Below are 17,102 nucleotides of genomic sequence, written 5' to 3'. Positions count from 1 at the left end.
CGGTCCGGGATCGCATTAGTGAGATATCGTAATGAAAAGAATAGTATTCAACGAAGATCCTAAATCCACGATAGCAAGGGAGGTTCTTCATGCAAACACCCACCATCCAGCAAACACAAGGCCAACGAGTACACCAACTGCACGAAGAACCAAGACTACGAGTAAAGCCTTGCGAACCGCAGCGTAGAATGTATTCAGTGCCGTGCCCGACCAGTTGACCCTGAAAATCGTTTCATTAAAATTTAAATATACCAGATTCCAATGGAAAGGCCAAATACCGTCGGACATTGGAGCCTCCATCGCGTACACTGGCTTCCCACCCACGTACAACTTCGCGATAACGCTTTCCAAAGACCCTGAAGGAATATCACTTAGTTGCCCATGACCAATATTAAAAGTAGACATACCAAATCCAGAAGTTGACATCCGGATAAGAGAAACGAGGGAAAACACTTGCTAGGCTGGGTGCGACAGCATCAATGCGCATTCCTTCACCCCCTACAGGGTGGAAAGGGAGGTGCAGACTAGGCAAGGCAATTTTGTGCAGATCTTGAGATGTGGGCTGTTTATTGAGACCGGCAGAAGAGGGAAGCGAAGTGGGTGGTATCATAGTCGCCATCAAGTCGAGCGTCATGCCAAGGGAAAGACCCCACAACTTGAGTTGGTGCCGTGACTTATTTCGGTTCTTCCCAGAAAGTAGCTTCGTAGCTGTAAATCCTTTTTCGAGCTTGTCCTGCGTCAGTGGGGGATACGATCTGCTATTTTGGAGTGCTGCAGGGCTACCTGTGGATGAGCCTGATATCGCGTCGGACTCCGGAAGATCGAGTAATATGGCAGGGAACTGCATGCTGCCTATGAGAACTCTAACTAATATTTTCAAGATAGCAGCGCGTCGAGGCGTAAGCCTGGATGCAGCATCCACAGTCACGCTGGACCATCTGCTCTTTGCGTTCATCTTGTCACCTATGTGTCCTGGTAAAACTGCACTAGCAAGAGTCGCAAGCGGCACCCAGTGGATGGTGGTCCCGTCCGTTGGGTCGGTGGGGAGAGGATTTGGAGTGAGCTGCAGGAAGACGAAAGGAGACAGAATCATGAGGAGTCGCTTCCCCAGCGATGTAGTGATCTCTCTGTCATCGAGTTGACCTATACAAAGAAAGTCACGCTCTGCAAGGTCCAAGCCGATCTCCTCCCATGTTTGACGCATGGCTACCGTGAGGTCGGGAGTGAGATAAAGTCAAGAAAGTAGATGAAACGCATATACCTGTATAGAGACCTCCTTCATCTCCTTCTTCAGTACGTCCGCCGGGAAAAGCAACGTGAGCTCCAGCCTTGCCGCTGCTTTTCCAAGTTCCATCGCCAGTGAAGTTCTGGAATGCAGATGCACGCCCTGGAACTGCATCAGAAGGGCCCGCACCATCGCGTCTCAAAAGAAGAAATTCTGGGCACGCGAGAGGGTCCTTGACCCAATCTAACTCGAAGAATTGATTTAAAGTGGGTAGAGGACTGTCGACCGACACCGGTATGGTGTTTGGGGGAGGTACGACACGGATAATGATAGCAACAGCGGCCCGACGAGGCTCTGTGGGATACAAGTTCGTAACAGGTCAGAAGATACAGAATTCAGAATTCGAAGAGAAAGATCGTACGACTCACGAGTTGCTGGCGAAGCGATTACTCGGGGAGGCGTTGTGCGGATTCGGTGAAGGGCACACGACAGCAAACGCACCACTGAGTCCGGTTTTTCTGTGATGGTTTGGGTGTGAGTAATGAGTATTATTTAATTACAAGACCATACCCTGTGCCATTTCGTTACAATACTTTACAGGTCCTCCGCGAAACTAGTAAACACCAGGGAGGTCGTCAAAACACTTCAAACACTCATGATGCCGAAAAAGGACATCCGCCACTCCGTACGCCGAGACCCCTGCCACCCTGTTCCAAGGAGAAGCGCTCATGAGTTACATAAGTACTGTACTGAAGGCAGACTATATTATTATCCGAATTGGAAAAGCTCTCCAAGAAAGTTCTATTTGCCACAGGATGGCAAGATGGAGATAATTCTGCTACAGATCGCACAGGCAATTCAAGCCAATAATAGTCCTCAGCGACTCCTCGCACCATTGAGGATCATGGGGACAAGACCGTAGCCTCGTATAGTATATACAAGCTGCATAGGATCCCCGATGGTAGCGCGAGCTAAATATTGTGCGATATCAAGACATAATAAACTTGGCGTTAATGCGTAGATAGAGACCTACTAGGGATGAAAGTTTGAGTGCCTCCACCAATCGATAACGGCCGTGCACCGCTCCAGTCTCCAAGTGGTTTGAATAGATCCCGGTATCACATCTGATCGATGATCTGTAAGGCCTTGGCAGAGCCTTAGCCTAGATGCGATGGGCCGTTGTTGCATGCGAACAGGCTGTAAAGCTGAGCCGCGAAGAGAAAAATGGAAAAGGTCAACTAGATCGGTTATTATCCAACTTGAAGGGGCCGGAGCAAGGTGGGAAACGTATCAGCTAAGATTCAGCTTAATTAGGTGTGTGACGGGGACGTACTATAGGTCTATGTCAACTCACCACTTCCGACTCTTTCCTGCTCTTTCTTGTTACTTACATTCACACGTCCCTAGTATAAAGGATAGTGTTTCATATAAGTTTCCGCTATTCAAGCGATCTTCGTCTCTAGTTTCATTCAAGTCAATAATCGCTTTTTCACTCCTAAGCTAGAACACCAGACGAAATGGGGATGAAGTACCGTCGTTATCTGGCTGGCGAGCGCATCTATGGCTGCTCCAAGTGCAAGACTCATCTTGCAACGATCCACTCTATGATTTCACGAGTGCGTCACAACTCTCATCTCATCCTTCGTCTCCAGGTCCAGTGTGTTGATGCGGGCTTTGTCAGGCTTTCAACGGCCAACATGGCCGCGCATATCTCTTCGATGGCGTGTGAGCTCTGAGTTCGTACTAACATCGACGCCCATCTCACTGTTCCGATTCCAGTGTTAATGTCATAGAAGGCGAACCAAATGACCGCCAAATGACCACAGGCAACCATACTGTTCGGGATATTTATTGCGTCAAATGTGCCACCGTCCTCGGCTGGAAATATGTACGTCATGACATCTAGACATTTCATTGCATAGTCCACCTCATTTCTTTCTTTTGTCGTTCAAGGATCGTGCATACGAACAATCGCAGCAATACAAGGAGGGAAAATATATACTTGAGCGAAATCTTCTCGTCGATGTCCAGTAGCCTGAAGTGCCTCGGTCTTCCATCTACCTGGCTACCACACAACTCCAACAACACGACGCACGATTACAAGGACCCAACGGCACATCATATTTGTCGACCACTCGTTGATCGTCCTGGCCCCACCACTGTAACATCATTTCCGTCTTCGAAACTCATCCAGGACTGTCAATTTGTTGCTTAAATCGTTATATACGTAGGGCAGATGCAGATGGCAGATGTGGAAGGGTTGGCGGAGGCATTCGCACCATCAGTCATCATCCTGCCTCAGCCATCGCCGTTCGAATCTTCTTCTGCACGAGGCACGAACCACGCAGCTCACGCATTGTCTGCCTCCTATCGCATCATCTTGCATCGTGCCACTATGATCCTCTTTATGATCTCCGCAGTCACACGAATCCAAGAAATGTATTCCGTGCCCTTCTGTCCGCCTCCTCCGAAACTTATTGTGTACTTACTATCTCATTGCATCCTCATTTAGTCTCGTCCTTAATCATTTTTTCAATGTGCTTATTTAGAAGCATGGCATATCCTATTCTCAACACACATTTCAATTCCGTATCACTCGTTATCAAGAGTCGTGTATGGAAATGTTCCAAATTATATCTCACCCTAATATCAACGTATAGATCGTTATTCTGGCAGGCAGTGATAGATGCCTCAAATCAAACCGCGCTATAGTACTAGCGGCGTTCTACCAGGCCGACCTTGGGCATGCTAATGTTTCCACCAAGGATGCAGTGATCGAAAGAACTTGTACTATTCTGTTCTAAGTAGTATGAAACATTTTCCATTGCTTTGTAAATGCGGTGTCATGAAACAAGCATGGAGTCAGTACACTGCGGTCACACAGGAACTGGGTGGTAAGTGTTCGGGCAAGTGGCAGATCAAAAGCACGTCTTTTGTCCGACTGTGGCCTTACAGTACATCAGCCAGCTTGTGCCACCAAATATAGGGTAAGGGTGTAGGCCTTAGGGTTCGTTCGTATGTAGCTTGGTGAACAAGCGAAGCCGTGGAAGCCTCTGAAGCCATTTCACGCGGGTAACGGAAGTGAGTTGGGAGCATGTCATCGAGACGCCTGGTATGCTAGGTCATGCTGGCAGACCCGCAAGTTGGTCATTAGTACCGGTCTCTTATCACTGTGGGGAGATCGATGTCAATAAGAGAGTAGTCTATTTTGTTAAAGCTGTTAGCCACTTGAGCAGACGGCGTACTAAGTGCAAGCCGCCTGTGCACATGGGGTCGATAAACGTTGATGGCCCGGGTCTCAAGCTAGTGGACCCAAAGTTTGGGTCATGGTCAGCTAAATTTTACTATCAATGATAGATCCGCCTGACGATGCTGCGAAAAATCGGTATTCATGACAAGTACTTTGGGTTAAGCAACAGCTGAACAACATGAATAGTGAGTTGTTGCTCACTTTGGGGTTGTCACGCGGTATTTGGCAATCTAAATTTAGGCAATCCCCAACATGTCGTCGCTAATAATATGGGTTGGAGTTCTCTACATTCCATCCCCACAGGATTGTAACAAAGTATATAAATACCAGTAAACGACAGCCACGTCCGCGACGCGACGTCTCCACAATCTTTCACCATCCAGGTTCTCCTTTCACCCTCAAGTACTCTTCCAACTTCCAGTACAAGTTCAACCGCCTGCCCTACGGTTCTCATAAATTTTCATCCGCTCTGTTCAACATAATGCGTATGTTCAAACCTTTGACTACTATACATAGCTGTGAACTGACGTTTTTCACAGCTGCAATGACCATGTCTGCGGTACACCCTGTCCTGCGAGCATCATCTCCGATGCCATACGCTTCTTCACCCCTTGCTGCATCATCTCCGATGCCATACGTTTCTTCACCCCTTGCTGCATCGTCATTGAACGCCCCGTCTGGCTTGTCGAGAGCGTCGCCTATGCGACCATCATTCCCTCACTCTCGCCCTTTGCGACCATTCGTTTCAATATCACAAACCGTCTCGTCGCGTTCATCAAAAAAACCCGTCAAGTTCATAGAACCACCAAAGAACTCCAAGACAGTCTTTGTACTTGACTTGACCCAGGGAGAACTGAGCAGGCAGGATTGAGCCCGCGGGACGCGTGTGGTATTCTTGCACTAGACTGATGAATGTGCCCTAGAGCCATAGATCGACCACCATTTGGCGCATTACTCCAAACCCTTTCCGACCATGTTGTATGATTGGTGGCTTCTTTTTATTTGAAGTTTTTTTTTATCTCGGTATATAACTCATTCCGACACGCGTGCAGTACTGCACACTAGCATACAATAGGTTCCTTCTACGCAATATTTCCATTCTGCAACTTGCCTTTATCACGATGCGTGCCATTCCATGTTCCACACATACTCCCACCTGTTCAACATTATGCGTATCATTCCACGTTCCACACATACTTCCACCTGTTCCAACTACGCATACCTTATCACAATGGGAAGTTTGTCGTTTGTCTTATCTTTCGGGGGCGAAAGTATCTCAACTGAGCCTCTTTCCCAAGTCACATTGGGCGAACTACGGTAACTTTTCAAGAAGGCATCCATGTCCTTCCTGATCACAATAATCTGTGCTTAAGTATAATTGTCACCTGCTTTACCACGGTTGACTTTTGGACAAGCTTGGCTTAATTGCTCACAGCGCTTCAGCCAGTTTATTTTGATAGCAGTGAACAACTTTCCCCTCTTGCAATACATCACATGTGAGCTAACCCTTAATCCTCGGAAGAACCATTGCGCATTATCTGAAGAACACTTGATACAGGTATCACTCCGAGGGATGCGTGGAATCTCCTGCGAAATCCAACGTATGTGCGGAAATAGAGCTTTTCTGCATCATATCAGATATCCGAGTCAGTCCGGATATTATAACCCTCCCCCCCCTTTTTTTCAGACAGGGACTCGAGAATGATTCAGAATCCACTGTTCTTAAACGGCCAGCTTCAAGGATATTTAAACATCGCTTGACGAAACTAGCGCAATCACTTGGTCTAGTGACGATATACCAAGTGGCTACCTACTCTGGAAGCTGCGGTAAGTAATCGGCAATATCATAGGCTTGGCTAAGCGACTCATCGGCATGCATCACCAGAGAGCTGACCATGACATGCTCTACCTCTGACCTCAATTACTAATGATTTCCCCGTCTTGCGTTGCTGACCCCATATTCATCACCCATTCCCGATCAAAGTTCGAACTGCCACTTGTGGTGCTGCGGGACCTGGGAAAATTCAACTGCGACCTCTGAACGACGAGTACAAAGTCATTTGGCAATCATATCTTGACACTGCTAACACCATATTTGGCACCCATCAAAATCTGATAGACAGCGCGGCAAGAACGTACCAGTTTTCATGATCGCCCCATCCCGTCCTGACTTATTGTTCTTGCTTTTCCAGGGAAACACTATCGCCGCTCATACTCCCTACCGAAGAGGAGGCGAATTCGCAAACTTTTCGACTGGATCGTTCACTCGGTGGTTCTCCTTACTCAATTCTAACACCGTTCTCCGCAATCGGAATCCCACATGACTCATACTGAGTTGACCAGTGAGCCAATCGTTCCGAGACAGCCGTTCGTCGTAGACGTAATGAAGGGAGACCTGAAGGTCTAGTCGTGGCTTTGTTTCAACGTTCTCAGTTATGCAATCTTCCTATCACACCGTGGGCCGGAATCAATGGGCGCGCCGGTATACTGTAGCTGGATCCGAGTCTGGTCCCTTGTTTACGTTCTTCATTTATGCAGGTAAGGGTATGACAACATCTTATCATGTCGAGATTCGAGAAGATATTATCTATAATCAGTTGCCGCTCGAAGAACACTATATATACCAGACGCTCAAGAAAGGCACAACGTTCCTAATCAGTGAACGTCTGGACGGGTATTGGAAAGATTTGGAAACGGGCTGTCTGGACCAACCATTACGTTTCTGGTGCTCGATTCAGAGCGTACTCCATGGACACGCGCAGAAGGCGTGTCGTCATAATTCCTTCCTTCCAAAGAAGTGATCGGAAAAGGGATCCCGAAGCAACCTGTAGTCGTTTCTTCAGTTGTACCAAAATTCATATGTTTGTGCGCCAATCATTACCTTCTTTTCTTCCGACCCAAAATAATTTTCACCCTTGAAAACAGACAGCGACAAAAAAACTGAAACTTAACATTACGACAACAGTGAAAGTTTCGGAAGAGGGCGAGCCAATTGGGCAGGAGGTTGGTTGGTTGGTATTCTTATTCTTATTTCCCACTTATCTCTGTTCTCGCTGGCTAAGGCACGTCTTAGTTCTGGGCACTGGCAGCTCGTGGGGTGAGGGGACAGACGAGTGAAATCCACGATCCCCGGAACTGATTAGCGCCCACTCCTGAGTCCTGACATGTCCGAGTCCAGCCCCGTGCCGCCGGGATCAACGTCGACGTTCCAATTAGGATATTTAGCCTGATGTGAAAGCAGTTCGGAGCAGAGCAGAGCAGAATTACGATGTGTCGGAAATGTCGATCAATGACAAGTGCTGCTGCGGTTTCAGCGTGATTATCGATTTAAAGCGGTGGCTTTATCGGATTCAAGTCAACCTTCAAGTTGAATGCTGTTGTAGGAGGGCCACTTGAAAGAGCCCCCAGGCTGGAGCATGGCATGCAATGCCTCAACATCCACCGGACGTGCAGCATCCAGTGGTATCAGCAATGAGACAGAATCAGACTCGCTTGCTCGTTGTCTACCGCAATCCACGTGTCAGAAGTGCAACTCGAGCGCGATTGCTCCCATCTGGTGAGAATCACGATGACTAGACGGGGATGACACCGTCGGATAAGATCGAGCACCCGCAGTACACCAGGCATGATCTCTCCGTAAATTAGCCGATGAGTCAGCCTGATGACCGTGACCATACTTTGACACGATGCGCTTTGTCAGAGTTCATCAGACGTCCGTGAAACCTAGTGAGCTTCGATCTTTTTAGGTGGCCCGAGCAAGTGAGTATCACCATATGAAGGCTTTCTTACGATAGAAAAATGTTCATTTTAGGTGCCGAAGGGTGTTCGCAAAGTTTATAAGGTTTTCACACATTCAATTAACTGGTCGGGGGCCCCATATGCGACAAATTCGTCGCCGCATGTCATCACGAATAAGTTAGACCCGAGAGCATCGTGTCGTGACGACATGAGCATCACGTCTGAGTTACGTGGCTGAAACTCGGATGGGAAAGTTTCATCGGCCTGGTTCTGCGTCAGAGAACACGGGGTGGATTTTGTCATCGATGACGATAAGTGCGTCCTTACCGTGTATTCGTTGAACCACACTTGGGAGACAAGTACTTTGGCGAGGCTTCCATGCGCCTAGTCAGGTGCTCCGTCGAGGATGCTGATACGTAACGTCCCATGGTGGCGGTGGCGCAATCGTATCAAGGACGGCATCAATACGACCGCAACTTTGGCCTTGACTCGTGGCAGCCTCTGAACGTTGAACTCTGTACTGAAGGCGACTATTAGTTCCAGTAGTCATATCTGTATATATATACCGCATCAGAACTTCAAGCTTCAGCATCCAGTTTGATTACAGGAATGAGCGCGGTCGATCTGGTCACGCGACACGAAGTTTTGACGAGCGCCTATTGAGCGTATACTTTCCAAATGCAGCAGCTCGGCAGTTCGGTTAAAAGTCACTTTTCTGACCTGACAATAAAAGAAAGACAACGATGTGGTTTGTTAATCGTCGCGGGAAGTTACAGGGGTCGTCCAGCTTTGATGGCGTTCCTTACCCTCGCAGATCAAGTTGGATTATTTGAATGGGCCGCGGCCAAAGATGGCCCTGAATTTTGTGGCTCCAAGGTCCTAACTCAATCTCCCAAGAGAACAGTGACGATGATAGCCCCAGATGGGGGCTCTCCTATGACAGTGTTAGAACAGTAGCTGAGCGCCGGACACAAGTAATTACCTGGATAATTTTGCGAAACGGAGGTCAAATGATAGCCGGACGAGAGGCGCCGCCATCTCCAAGAGGTACTGTTAATTGTCAGTCGAGGGGGTAATTGAATGATGAACGGGAACGATAAGCAATTGGGCCATGCCATATGGTTGTCTGACGGCAATTAATTAGGTCGACCGCAATTGTCCATCATCACATTGAATACCTCTTGACACTGCTTTTAAGGGGACATTCGATTTAAGAACATTGCTTTGTAAGGGTGGATGGAGATGTCCGTAGGCGGTGATGTAAATAAATATAATATAAACTTTAAAATTATATTATAATGATAAGTATTTTGATGTAAATTTATGGAGTACTTGGAAGGACAAGCCAAGTCGTACATCAACGCAAGGTTTCTCTTCTCTCCGCTTCCTACTCCTTTCTCTCTCTAAGTCTCAAAGTCCTTTTCCGCGCCTTTCTTTACGACCATATACGATCTGCACGACTTCCGAATATTCTTCCTTCTCTCAATCCTCATCTCTTAAGGTATCCCTATATACTTGGCACTTTCTCCGGCTTCAAACTCCATTTTCGGCTTCTCAAGGTACACATCCCCTGTACCCTCTCTGACAACTATAATTCACTTCTGACAACAGAACTCCTGTTCTATCTCTTTTGATCACACTCAAGGTAATCCTTCTTCGCTTGCTTCCATCTCGCTATTATCCCTAATCTATCATTAATAGCTATGGATAGCTGGAGGGTTGCTGTGCTTGGCGATGGTGGTGTCGGTAAAACTGCTTTGGCCGTTCAGGTCAGTCCTCATCTCTATTGTTACCCATCCACGCCTCATGTTCCCTCCTAGTTCACTCTCAATTGTTTCGTTGGTAAGCCCAACCAACTACCATAAACTTTCTATTGCAATCTAATGACCTCGACCCTTCCTCCCATATTATGGTACAGAGGTATGTGTTCTTGTTCACCCTCGTATCAATTGACTCATAGTTACTCACAGACTTACGACCCGACAATAGAAGACGCTTATAGGAAGCAGTTAATTGTGGATAACAAGATGTGCTTCGTCGAAGTCATCGACACTGCTGGGCAGGGTGAGTACTAGTCGTTACACATTTGCTATCTCTCTGATGTCCATGCAGAGGAGTACGCCACGCTGCGTGACCAATGGGTTCGGTACGTAATCACTGCGCTCTCTTGTTTTGTCATGTCTCACAATCTCATATTCAGGGAAGGCCAGGGATTTATTCTGGTCTACTCCATCGCATCTCGGTCAACATTTGAACGGCTGGACGTTTTCAGACAGTCGATGCTCAAAGTTAAGCGCCAAAAACCTATCTTCATGCTGGTGGGCAATAAGTGCGACAAGACATACGAGCGTGAAGTCTCACGTGAGGAAGGCATTGCGCTCGCTCGGACATTTGGCTGTGAATTCATGGAAACGTCAGCAAGAACAGCATATAACGTCGAGCTACTTTTCACCAACCTAGTACGTGCCCTACGGCAGACGAAACGATTGGAATCTGGTGGATCAGGGGGGAAACAGAGCGACAAGCAACCAAAGGACGGCGGCAGCAAGAAACCCAAATGCGTGGTTATGTGAAGGACATCTTCTCTGGTTATTGGCGACTTAGATTTCATACTCCCTTTACCTCTGTTTGATGATACCTCCACGATTCTTCTGCTTTGTTCTTTTCGCTCGCTTTCGGGCTATCATGGTTTTCTTCTAGCTACAATATCACACGTCCCACACCTCACGCTGTGACTTACGCGATCTAGTCCGCGATGTATTTTTCAATGCACTGGCAATTTTCTGGTACAGGTTGACAGGTTTGATGAATTTTGTACCTGGACTACGGAATTGCTGTGGTCAGACTCGGACATTCCCACTGCCGCTCATTCGCGTGTTGGTACGTCAACGGACACGAGTGCAAAAACGTTGTACGTATAAAGGATATATACAAGTAAGTCAGGGTGGAGGACATGCACTAATCCTGGATATGACTAGCGAAAACATCAGCGGTACAAGCTATGCCGATTCCAGTACTTGTGGCCCACCAAAATTCCACGTGCGCTCACTGCCTGATGGCACAGAGTTTCAAGTGAACCGGTACGTTATTGAAACATGCGAAGTGTTCCGTACGTATGTCCTGGCAGTCCATCTCGTATTCGAATTAATATGTATGACCTTAAAGGGAATATGTTTGCATGCTGTGACCACGGAGTGGGTGATAACGACAAGCCTAGGCCCCATGAAGCAGTTCTCCACTTGGATGAAACGGAGCATGCTTTAGCAACTTTGTTCCGCCTCATTCAAGAACCCCCCGAACCTCCCCCTACGGAGAATCCAGATGGAGCGAGACCTCGTTTCAAATTGCACGCAGGCTCAATCATCCCGTTCCCGGTTCTTCCGTCCATGCTTCATCTGGCTGATAAGTATGGACTTCCGGAAACGATCATATGTTCACTCCACTTGCACGTTCAAGCCAATGCTTCAATCAATCCCCTCCCCGTTTATGCATATGCTACAGCACATAACTTGCCCAAGATTGCAGCAGAGGCAAGCGCCCACCTCCTACATCCCCCACTATCGTCGTACACCAAAGAGGATATACAAATCATTCCCACTGTCACCGCATACCATGAGCTTCTGAGGCTCCATGAATACCGGAAATATAAACTACGAGATATCCTGCTGAATGAGGACATATTTCCACACGGATACGGCACTTGTCCTGTGCACAAGCAGTGGGCCACTCAGCTCTGGGAGCAGAAGCGGGTGTACCTGGCCACCCAAATCGAAGCAGGTATGCAGATCTTGTACGCATCTCAATCTCACTTACTGACGGATGAAATACAGCCACTGATATAGCAGGGGAGATGCATGACTTGGCTGCCCAGCTTTCGTCTTGTCCCCTGTGTCAGAAAGCTTTGACAGCTGCCGTAGATATGCTTCAGGTACGGAAAGAGCAAAAGCTTATCACACGGGACCATTCTAACTTTGAAGCATGCAGTATAAATGTCGGAGAGTGGCAAGAACTGTAGATTACGTGCCGCAAGGTTACTGGCTCGATGCAATCTAATAAATAATAGGAGGATATGGATATCTGGATAACACAGTATAAGATAATACGCGCATGCGTAAAGGAGTCTGGACTCACCGTTAAAATCTATTATCCCTCTATGTATTATGCCATAACAATGTCCTAAGATCAGTCCATACCTCGGAGTCACGGTAAAGGTATGTCATCGAGTTGAACATGCCAGGTTGAATGGCTTCTCCGCGGTGCTGGAACAGCCACATGACGGCACCCCATGATAGAGCCGCGAAGACAGAGAAATACCGCGGGTCTGGCGGGATAGGTTTCACCACAGATCCAGACGCGCCTGCAGGCGCCTTCGAGTATGGACTACCTGCGCGTGGCATGAACGAAGCAATGACCCGGGATACAACGTAAAGGACTATCTAAATGGAAAACCAATGATTTCAACAGGACTAGCACGGACAAGAATTCATTTCAAGTACCTGTTCGTTCACGGCTGATCGATCGCCGAAGACCACGTACCCTCCCAACAAGCCAGCCACAAATGTATCCGCGCTACGCTGTTTCCCTCCGTTTGCCTTTCGTTGAAGTAACAACAGTGTCTTGTAGAGTGAAACAAACTTTGCTAGGTTGAAGGCGTGCTGCTTGGTTGCTTTGTATATAACAAGAAAACGAGATCTCCAGCTACAGGAGGACAGTGGTCCAGCAGTGAAGACGACTCCAAGTGCAGAGAAAAACGTACTCTCCTCGACCAAAAAGAATGGCCATGATCAACGCGTGAGGGAATCTGACTTTGACTCCGTACACGAAGCCATTACGTGCGCCTTTTACGATGGCAAGGTAGTCGTGTATGCGGGGGTCTAACAGCCACTGGGTAATGCTGGACATGGTTGTGTGCCAGCTAAAGGAATCACTTGCGTGCTAGTGGAACGCCTGCGGACCGGCGGTACAATCACATGTAAACTGAGATTTGTACACGATTGTTGGACTTGAAGGACACCGACTACATGACTAAACTATGGTACATAACCACATGACTAAAATCTATGATCCAAGGAAGTAATCATCCTTAAATGCGAAGTTTGATAGCGAAGACCACTCGAGCTACAAGTCAGGTCAGTAGACGCCGCTGATGGAAAAATCACACTACATACCCCCGATCCGCCTTCAGGGAGGCTGCGAGTTTCCTCGGATGCAGCTCTGATGACCACAAATCGGCGGTAATTGTCCATGAACTTAGGCTGCAGCTCCATATTGATGAGATCCTGAGAAATCTCCCGGTCCGCTTCAATCAGGACGTCAGATTCGCTGGAGTGAGCGAAGCGCTCTATCGAGCTTTTGACGCATTCTCGCAGCACATCTTCTACTTCCAACAATTGCTGCTCAAGAGTTTCGGCAATCCAGGCGTCATCATTATGTTTGGTAGGCGCTTTCGTGACAGAGATGCTGCCTGCGTCTGCCAGGTCCAGAATGGGAAGAAGGCACGAGTCCATACTTTAGATACGTTCTCAGTTTAAGGATAACGGTACAGGAGCATCACACTCACCTCATAATTTCTGGAACTGGCTTATCCTTGCCGCATGCCAGGGCATGGCTCAAACCCACGATCGAAGGTATCAGGTAACATTCCCAGAGGGGATGCTGCGCGAGGTTACGCATCAAACTGTGACATCCAATAGGATCTTCGGCGATAGCCAAAGGCGTGAAGGTGACAATACCACCTTTGAAGATTGTCAGTGACACCGATCGCCCTGCTTTGCAAATACTCACCCAAAGGGAAAATCTCGCGCATGCCCCACCTGCTGGACGGAACAGACTCATGTGTGCCGTAGGTGAAAAAGCGAACTTCAGGCGCGTCGCGCCGCTTGGTGACCACAGCAGAAAGCTCGTGAAAAGTCTTGAGGGCTCCGACATGAATGAATATTACCCGAGCTTCTGCGTCAAGGCTAACTGACATAGCTTTGGTCTTGTCCAGCACATATTTAAGTTGTCGGGTCTCAAAACCAGGATTCAAGGCTGCTCCGTCGGCCGGGAAGGACCAGATACAATATTTCCTGTTTGAAAACTGCATGAAATCCAAGAGCTCGCGTGGAATTGAAAGCAGATCAATAGCCATGGCAGCCTCTCTCAGTATGCGACGACGGCTGTCTTTCGATTGACCACTCGGAGTCGATAGCTGCTGTATGGTTTTATCGACCTGGTTACGCGTCGTTCCTTTGATGTATTTGGCAGACGAGATCAGCCATGGCAACAGGGCTACCAAAACATGGGTGTTCTGCGAATTCTGTCGTAGATGCTCTGGTACGCGCAAAAACTTACAAAGGGCATCCAATGATGGGCTGAAAATAAAGAGCAGAGCAAGTTCTGCGCCATCCAATGACAGTGGGAGAACAGCAACCTTTGCCTTCTGTCAGCATAGACCATCAACGGAAAAAAGACTCACCTGTCGCTTAATTGACATGTAACGAAACAGTCCGTGCAGTGCCTGACTATCTTGATTTTCCAAAGCTTCAAGTTTGGCAAATTGCTGAGCTTCTCCACATGCACGAAAAACCGGTGTGAGATCCGTAACATTGTAGAGTTTTTGGATGCGGATGGAATTAGTTTGCGCCATCATGAAACTCATGCGAGCACCGTTATCGTGCGAATCAGTCGCATCCTTGATCGTCACTTCACAAACTTTCTTGGCTTGGTTCTTAGCAAAGTCAACAAATAGATCACCCTCCCATTTCCACTTTTTGGGAATCCTATTCGAAGATTAGAACACTTTTCATATTCGCGAGTAAGCACCACAAACTTTGGCATCGCAGAAGCTTTCATCGCTGTTAAAGCCTTTGGTCGGAAGGAATCAATGTCCTGGATGCCGTCGCTGACTGAAGGCTCCCTGAACATTGTCGTGAGCATTTAGTGATTGAAATTAGTGAAACAAGACGCACAAAGGACTATTAAGACTTGGCATGCATGTGGTGAGCGCAAACGAATGTGAGTAGCCTAAGATACATACCTTGGCATATTAAGACTAAGACTTTGAAGAAACTCGTCTGCGGCCTTTTCGGGGGCTCGCTTAGGGGGAGCTGGATTCGCGAGTTGATGCTGAATACTAAAAGGCCATCAAATGAATATGTCTGATGATACGCGGGCGCACTTACAGGGGTGCAGGTGAGGGGAGGGGAGGGTCGTCATCTGCAGCCGCAAACATCTCTGTATTATATTCCCAGCCTGAAACAACAGTAGAGGGCTCCTCTATCATCTGCGGTGTGGCTGAAGACGGGCCGACTCCGACGGGTGTTGTAGTGGAAGGATCAGACGATTCCGCATCAGTCGCCGAAAAAGGTTCATTCTCGAAAGGCTTCTCAAAGGAACTAATTGCGGACAAAGGCTCTTTAGTGGATGGACCAGACGGTTGCATACCACTTGCTGATAAAGGCTCGTTCTCGAAAGAGTTCTTGAAGGACGGACTAGTTGCAGACGAAGGATCTTTTGCTTCAAGGGGTTTCTTCTTGAATGACAAACCGGTCAGAAGTTTCGGAATTGTCTGCAGTGGCTTCGGCTTGGGTGCTACGGAAGGACCTGATCCCGCTGCTATACGTTGCTTCGTTGACAGAGTACTCCCAGATTGAACCGCCTTCGAGGGAAGATCTATAGTCTTGACAAGAGGGTTGCTCCTTTGATCTTGGTGAGTCCGAACGGTCTGTATTTTGGGTGGGCGAGGTACATTCGCTGATGGTGTGGCAGAAGATGTCGATGGCCTTGGTGGTGGCGGAAGGGGACGAGATGGTTGTTCGGTGAACATACTAGAGGAGGGGGCCGCTGATGAGTGTTCCTATAGAAAGCATTGAGGTTAGAATGAAAGAGACGGCGACTATTACGGAACCTTGTCTGCTGTAGTGCTCCGGGACTTTGAGTGAGTATATTTCCGCCGCTGTTTTAATGGGCGATCGTCCAATGAATCGGAGTCTGACTACTGTTGCCTAAGCTTCGCAGCACGATGGTAAATAAAAGATGGCATACATCTGAACTAATGAGTGTATTGTTACGCTTTTTCCCTCGCGGGGCCAACATCTTCGCGACCGGAGATCTCCGCTTGAAAGGGATATTGGGCTCTTTCAACCTATGAGTATCTTTCTCGACTTGCTTTGGCTCTAAAGTCTGTTATGTATAATGTGTAAGACAATATATTGAGTATCATCAGGTGAACTCACCTGCTTGATCGGTGGCTTATTCGTATCTTTTTCGCTTTTGCGATTTGCTTCTTCTGAGAACTGCGTCGCGAAGAACTCCTTCTCTTGCTCTTCGTACAAGTCAGTTGAGCCACCAAGCACAAGGTCAACCGAGTCTCACCTATCCAATGGTCCTTCGCCGTAATCTCGAATCCGACGGCGTAATCATCGTCGTCGTCATTGCCAACATGATCCCAAAAGCTGCACAAGAGCCGTTCGCATTGTTTCACATTATCTGTTGGCTCCCAACTGCATATTGCAGTAGAAAATGAGTTCGTGATCAATGAAAGGGACATAAATCTGACGTGTCTGCATCGGAGTCGTAGCCTGCCCACTATGAATCGTTAGGGGACGCAATCAAACGCGTATAGAAACCCACTTTGACATAATATTCCTAGACGACTCGGTTAGATCTTTGTGCGAAGCGCAGTGTTATATACTTACCCAGTCTCCTTCCTCACTGACGCGAGCTTTGGTGATAACCTCTACCAGCAAGCATGTGAATAGTGATAGCGATGAAGGACTGAGCTCGCACCGACGTGGTATACCTCTCGCTCGACTTTCTTCTTACGACCCATACAAAGGGAATAGTGAATGAATGTGGACAAGTTGTTTTGATGTATTCGACGTAAGCACGCTATGATTAGACTCCGCT

General features: G+C 47.8%; 9 protein-coding genes across 9 annotated transcripts; 5 read left to right on the top strand and 4 right to left on the bottom strand.

Moving 5' to 3' along the window:
• Window positions 1–87: 87 nt before the first annotated feature.
• HD556DRAFT_1438392 (uncharacterized protein) lies at window positions 88–1,805 on the bottom strand (the record flags this gene model as incomplete). The annotated part of the gene is made up of 6 exons (XM_041305839.1): window positions 88–220; window positions 279–356; window positions 408–1,206; window positions 1,262–1,579; window positions 1,654–1,743; window positions 1,796–1,805. The coding sequence occupies 6 exons, from the start codon at window positions 1,803–1,805 to the stop codon at window positions 88–90; spliced, it is 1,428 nt and encodes a 475-aa protein (XP_041164823.1).
• A 769-nt stretch (window positions 1,806–2,574) lies between these two features.
• On the top strand, window positions 2,575–3,360 carry HD556DRAFT_869981 (Yippee/Mis18). The gene is made up of 5 exons (XM_041311887.1): window positions 2,575–2,680; window positions 2,730–2,841; window positions 2,907–2,950; window positions 3,005–3,113; window positions 3,179–3,360. Exons 2-5 carry the CDS (start codon window positions 2,743–2,745, stop codon window positions 3,257–3,259), a joined length of 333 nt encoding a protein of 110 aa, XP_041164822.1. The 5' UTR covers window positions 2,575–2,680; window positions 2,730–2,742; the 3' UTR covers window positions 3,260–3,360.
• A 1,389-nt stretch (window positions 3,361–4,749) lies between these two features.
• On the top strand, window positions 4,750–5,632 carry HD556DRAFT_869865 (uncharacterized protein). The gene is made up of 2 exons (XM_041311886.1): window positions 4,750–4,960; window positions 5,015–5,632. The coding sequence occupies exons 1-2, from the start codon at window positions 4,957–4,959 to the stop codon at window positions 5,344–5,346; spliced, it is 336 nt and encodes a 111-aa protein (XP_041164821.1). The 5' UTR covers window positions 4,750–4,956; the 3' UTR covers window positions 5,347–5,632.
• HD556DRAFT_1304479 (uncharacterized protein) lies at window positions 5,611–7,276 on the top strand (the record flags this gene model as incomplete). The annotated part of the gene is made up of 7 exons (XM_041299683.1): window positions 5,611–5,792; window positions 5,919–5,971; window positions 6,034–6,076; window positions 6,163–6,302; window positions 6,460–6,610; window positions 6,668–6,744; window positions 7,014–7,276. 7 exons carry the CDS (start codon window positions 5,611–5,613, stop codon window positions 7,274–7,276), a joined length of 909 nt encoding a protein of 302 aa, XP_041164820.1.
• Window positions 7,277–9,527: 2,251 nt separating this feature from the next.
• Window positions 9,528–11,078, top strand: HD556DRAFT_1336945 (small GTPase superfamily). The gene is made up of 6 exons (XM_041301927.1): window positions 9,528–9,858; window positions 9,915–9,982; window positions 10,034–10,055; window positions 10,182–10,277; window positions 10,326–10,359; window positions 10,414–11,078. The coding sequence occupies exons 2-6, from the start codon at window positions 9,917–9,919 to the stop codon at window positions 10,784–10,786; spliced, it is 591 nt and encodes a 196-aa protein (XP_041164819.1). The 5' UTR covers window positions 9,528–9,858; window positions 9,915–9,916; the 3' UTR covers window positions 10,787–11,078.
• On the top strand, window positions 11,079–12,368 carry HD556DRAFT_1336942 (uncharacterized protein). The gene is made up of 4 exons (XM_041301926.1): window positions 11,079–11,322; window positions 11,379–11,990; window positions 12,044–12,141; window positions 12,198–12,368. Exons 1-4 carry the CDS (start codon window positions 11,184–11,186, stop codon window positions 12,264–12,266), a joined length of 918 nt encoding a protein of 305 aa, XP_041164818.1. The 5' UTR covers window positions 11,079–11,183; the 3' UTR covers window positions 12,267–12,368.
• On the bottom strand, window positions 12,347–13,147 carry HD556DRAFT_1336941 (Tim17/Tim22/Tim23/Pmp24 family-domain-containing protein). The gene is made up of 3 exons (XM_041301925.1): window positions 12,970–13,147; window positions 12,710–12,911; window positions 12,347–12,649 (listed from the first exon to the last, which is right to left on the bottom strand). Exons 1-3 carry the CDS (start codon window positions 13,113–13,115, stop codon window positions 12,365–12,367), a joined length of 633 nt encoding a protein of 210 aa, XP_041164817.1. The 5' UTR covers window positions 13,116–13,147; the 3' UTR covers window positions 12,347–12,364.
• HD556DRAFT_869358 (uncharacterized protein) lies at window positions 13,016–15,331 on the bottom strand. The gene is made up of 8 exons (XM_041311883.1): window positions 15,232–15,331; window positions 15,164–15,178; window positions 15,025–15,111; window positions 14,671–14,974; window positions 13,998–14,625; window positions 13,774–13,948; window positions 13,382–13,721; window positions 13,016–13,331 (listed from the first exon to the last, which is right to left on the bottom strand). The coding sequence occupies exons 1-8, from the start codon at window positions 15,237–15,239 to the stop codon at window positions 13,272–13,274; spliced, it is 1,617 nt and encodes a 538-aa protein (XP_041164816.1). The 5' UTR covers window positions 15,240–15,331; the 3' UTR covers window positions 13,016–13,271.
• A 338-nt stretch (window positions 15,332–15,669) lies between these two features.
• HD556DRAFT_869553 (uncharacterized protein) lies at window positions 15,670–17,075 on the bottom strand. The gene is made up of 8 exons (XM_041311885.1): window positions 16,983–17,075; window positions 16,892–16,932; window positions 16,823–16,841; window positions 16,753–16,774; window positions 16,569–16,696; window positions 16,430–16,518; window positions 16,102–16,376; window positions 15,670–16,050 (listed from the first exon to the last, which is right to left on the bottom strand). The coding sequence occupies exons 1-7, from the start codon at window positions 17,023–17,025 to the stop codon at window positions 16,155–16,157; spliced, it is 564 nt and encodes a 187-aa protein (XP_041164815.1). The 5' UTR covers window positions 17,026–17,075; the 3' UTR covers window positions 15,670–16,050; window positions 16,102–16,154.
• Between the last annotated feature and the right edge of the window lie 27 nt (window positions 17,076–17,102).

The sequence above is a fragment of the Suillus plorans genome (genome assembly GCF_016647745.1).
Source record: "Suillus plorans strain S12 chromosome Unknown HD556scaffold_7, whole genome shotgun sequence".
NCBI classification, from domain to species: Eukaryota; Fungi; Basidiomycota; class Agaricomycetes; order Boletales; family Suillaceae; genus Suillus; species Suillus plorans.
This window is presented reverse-complemented; position numbering and strand designations above follow the sequence as displayed.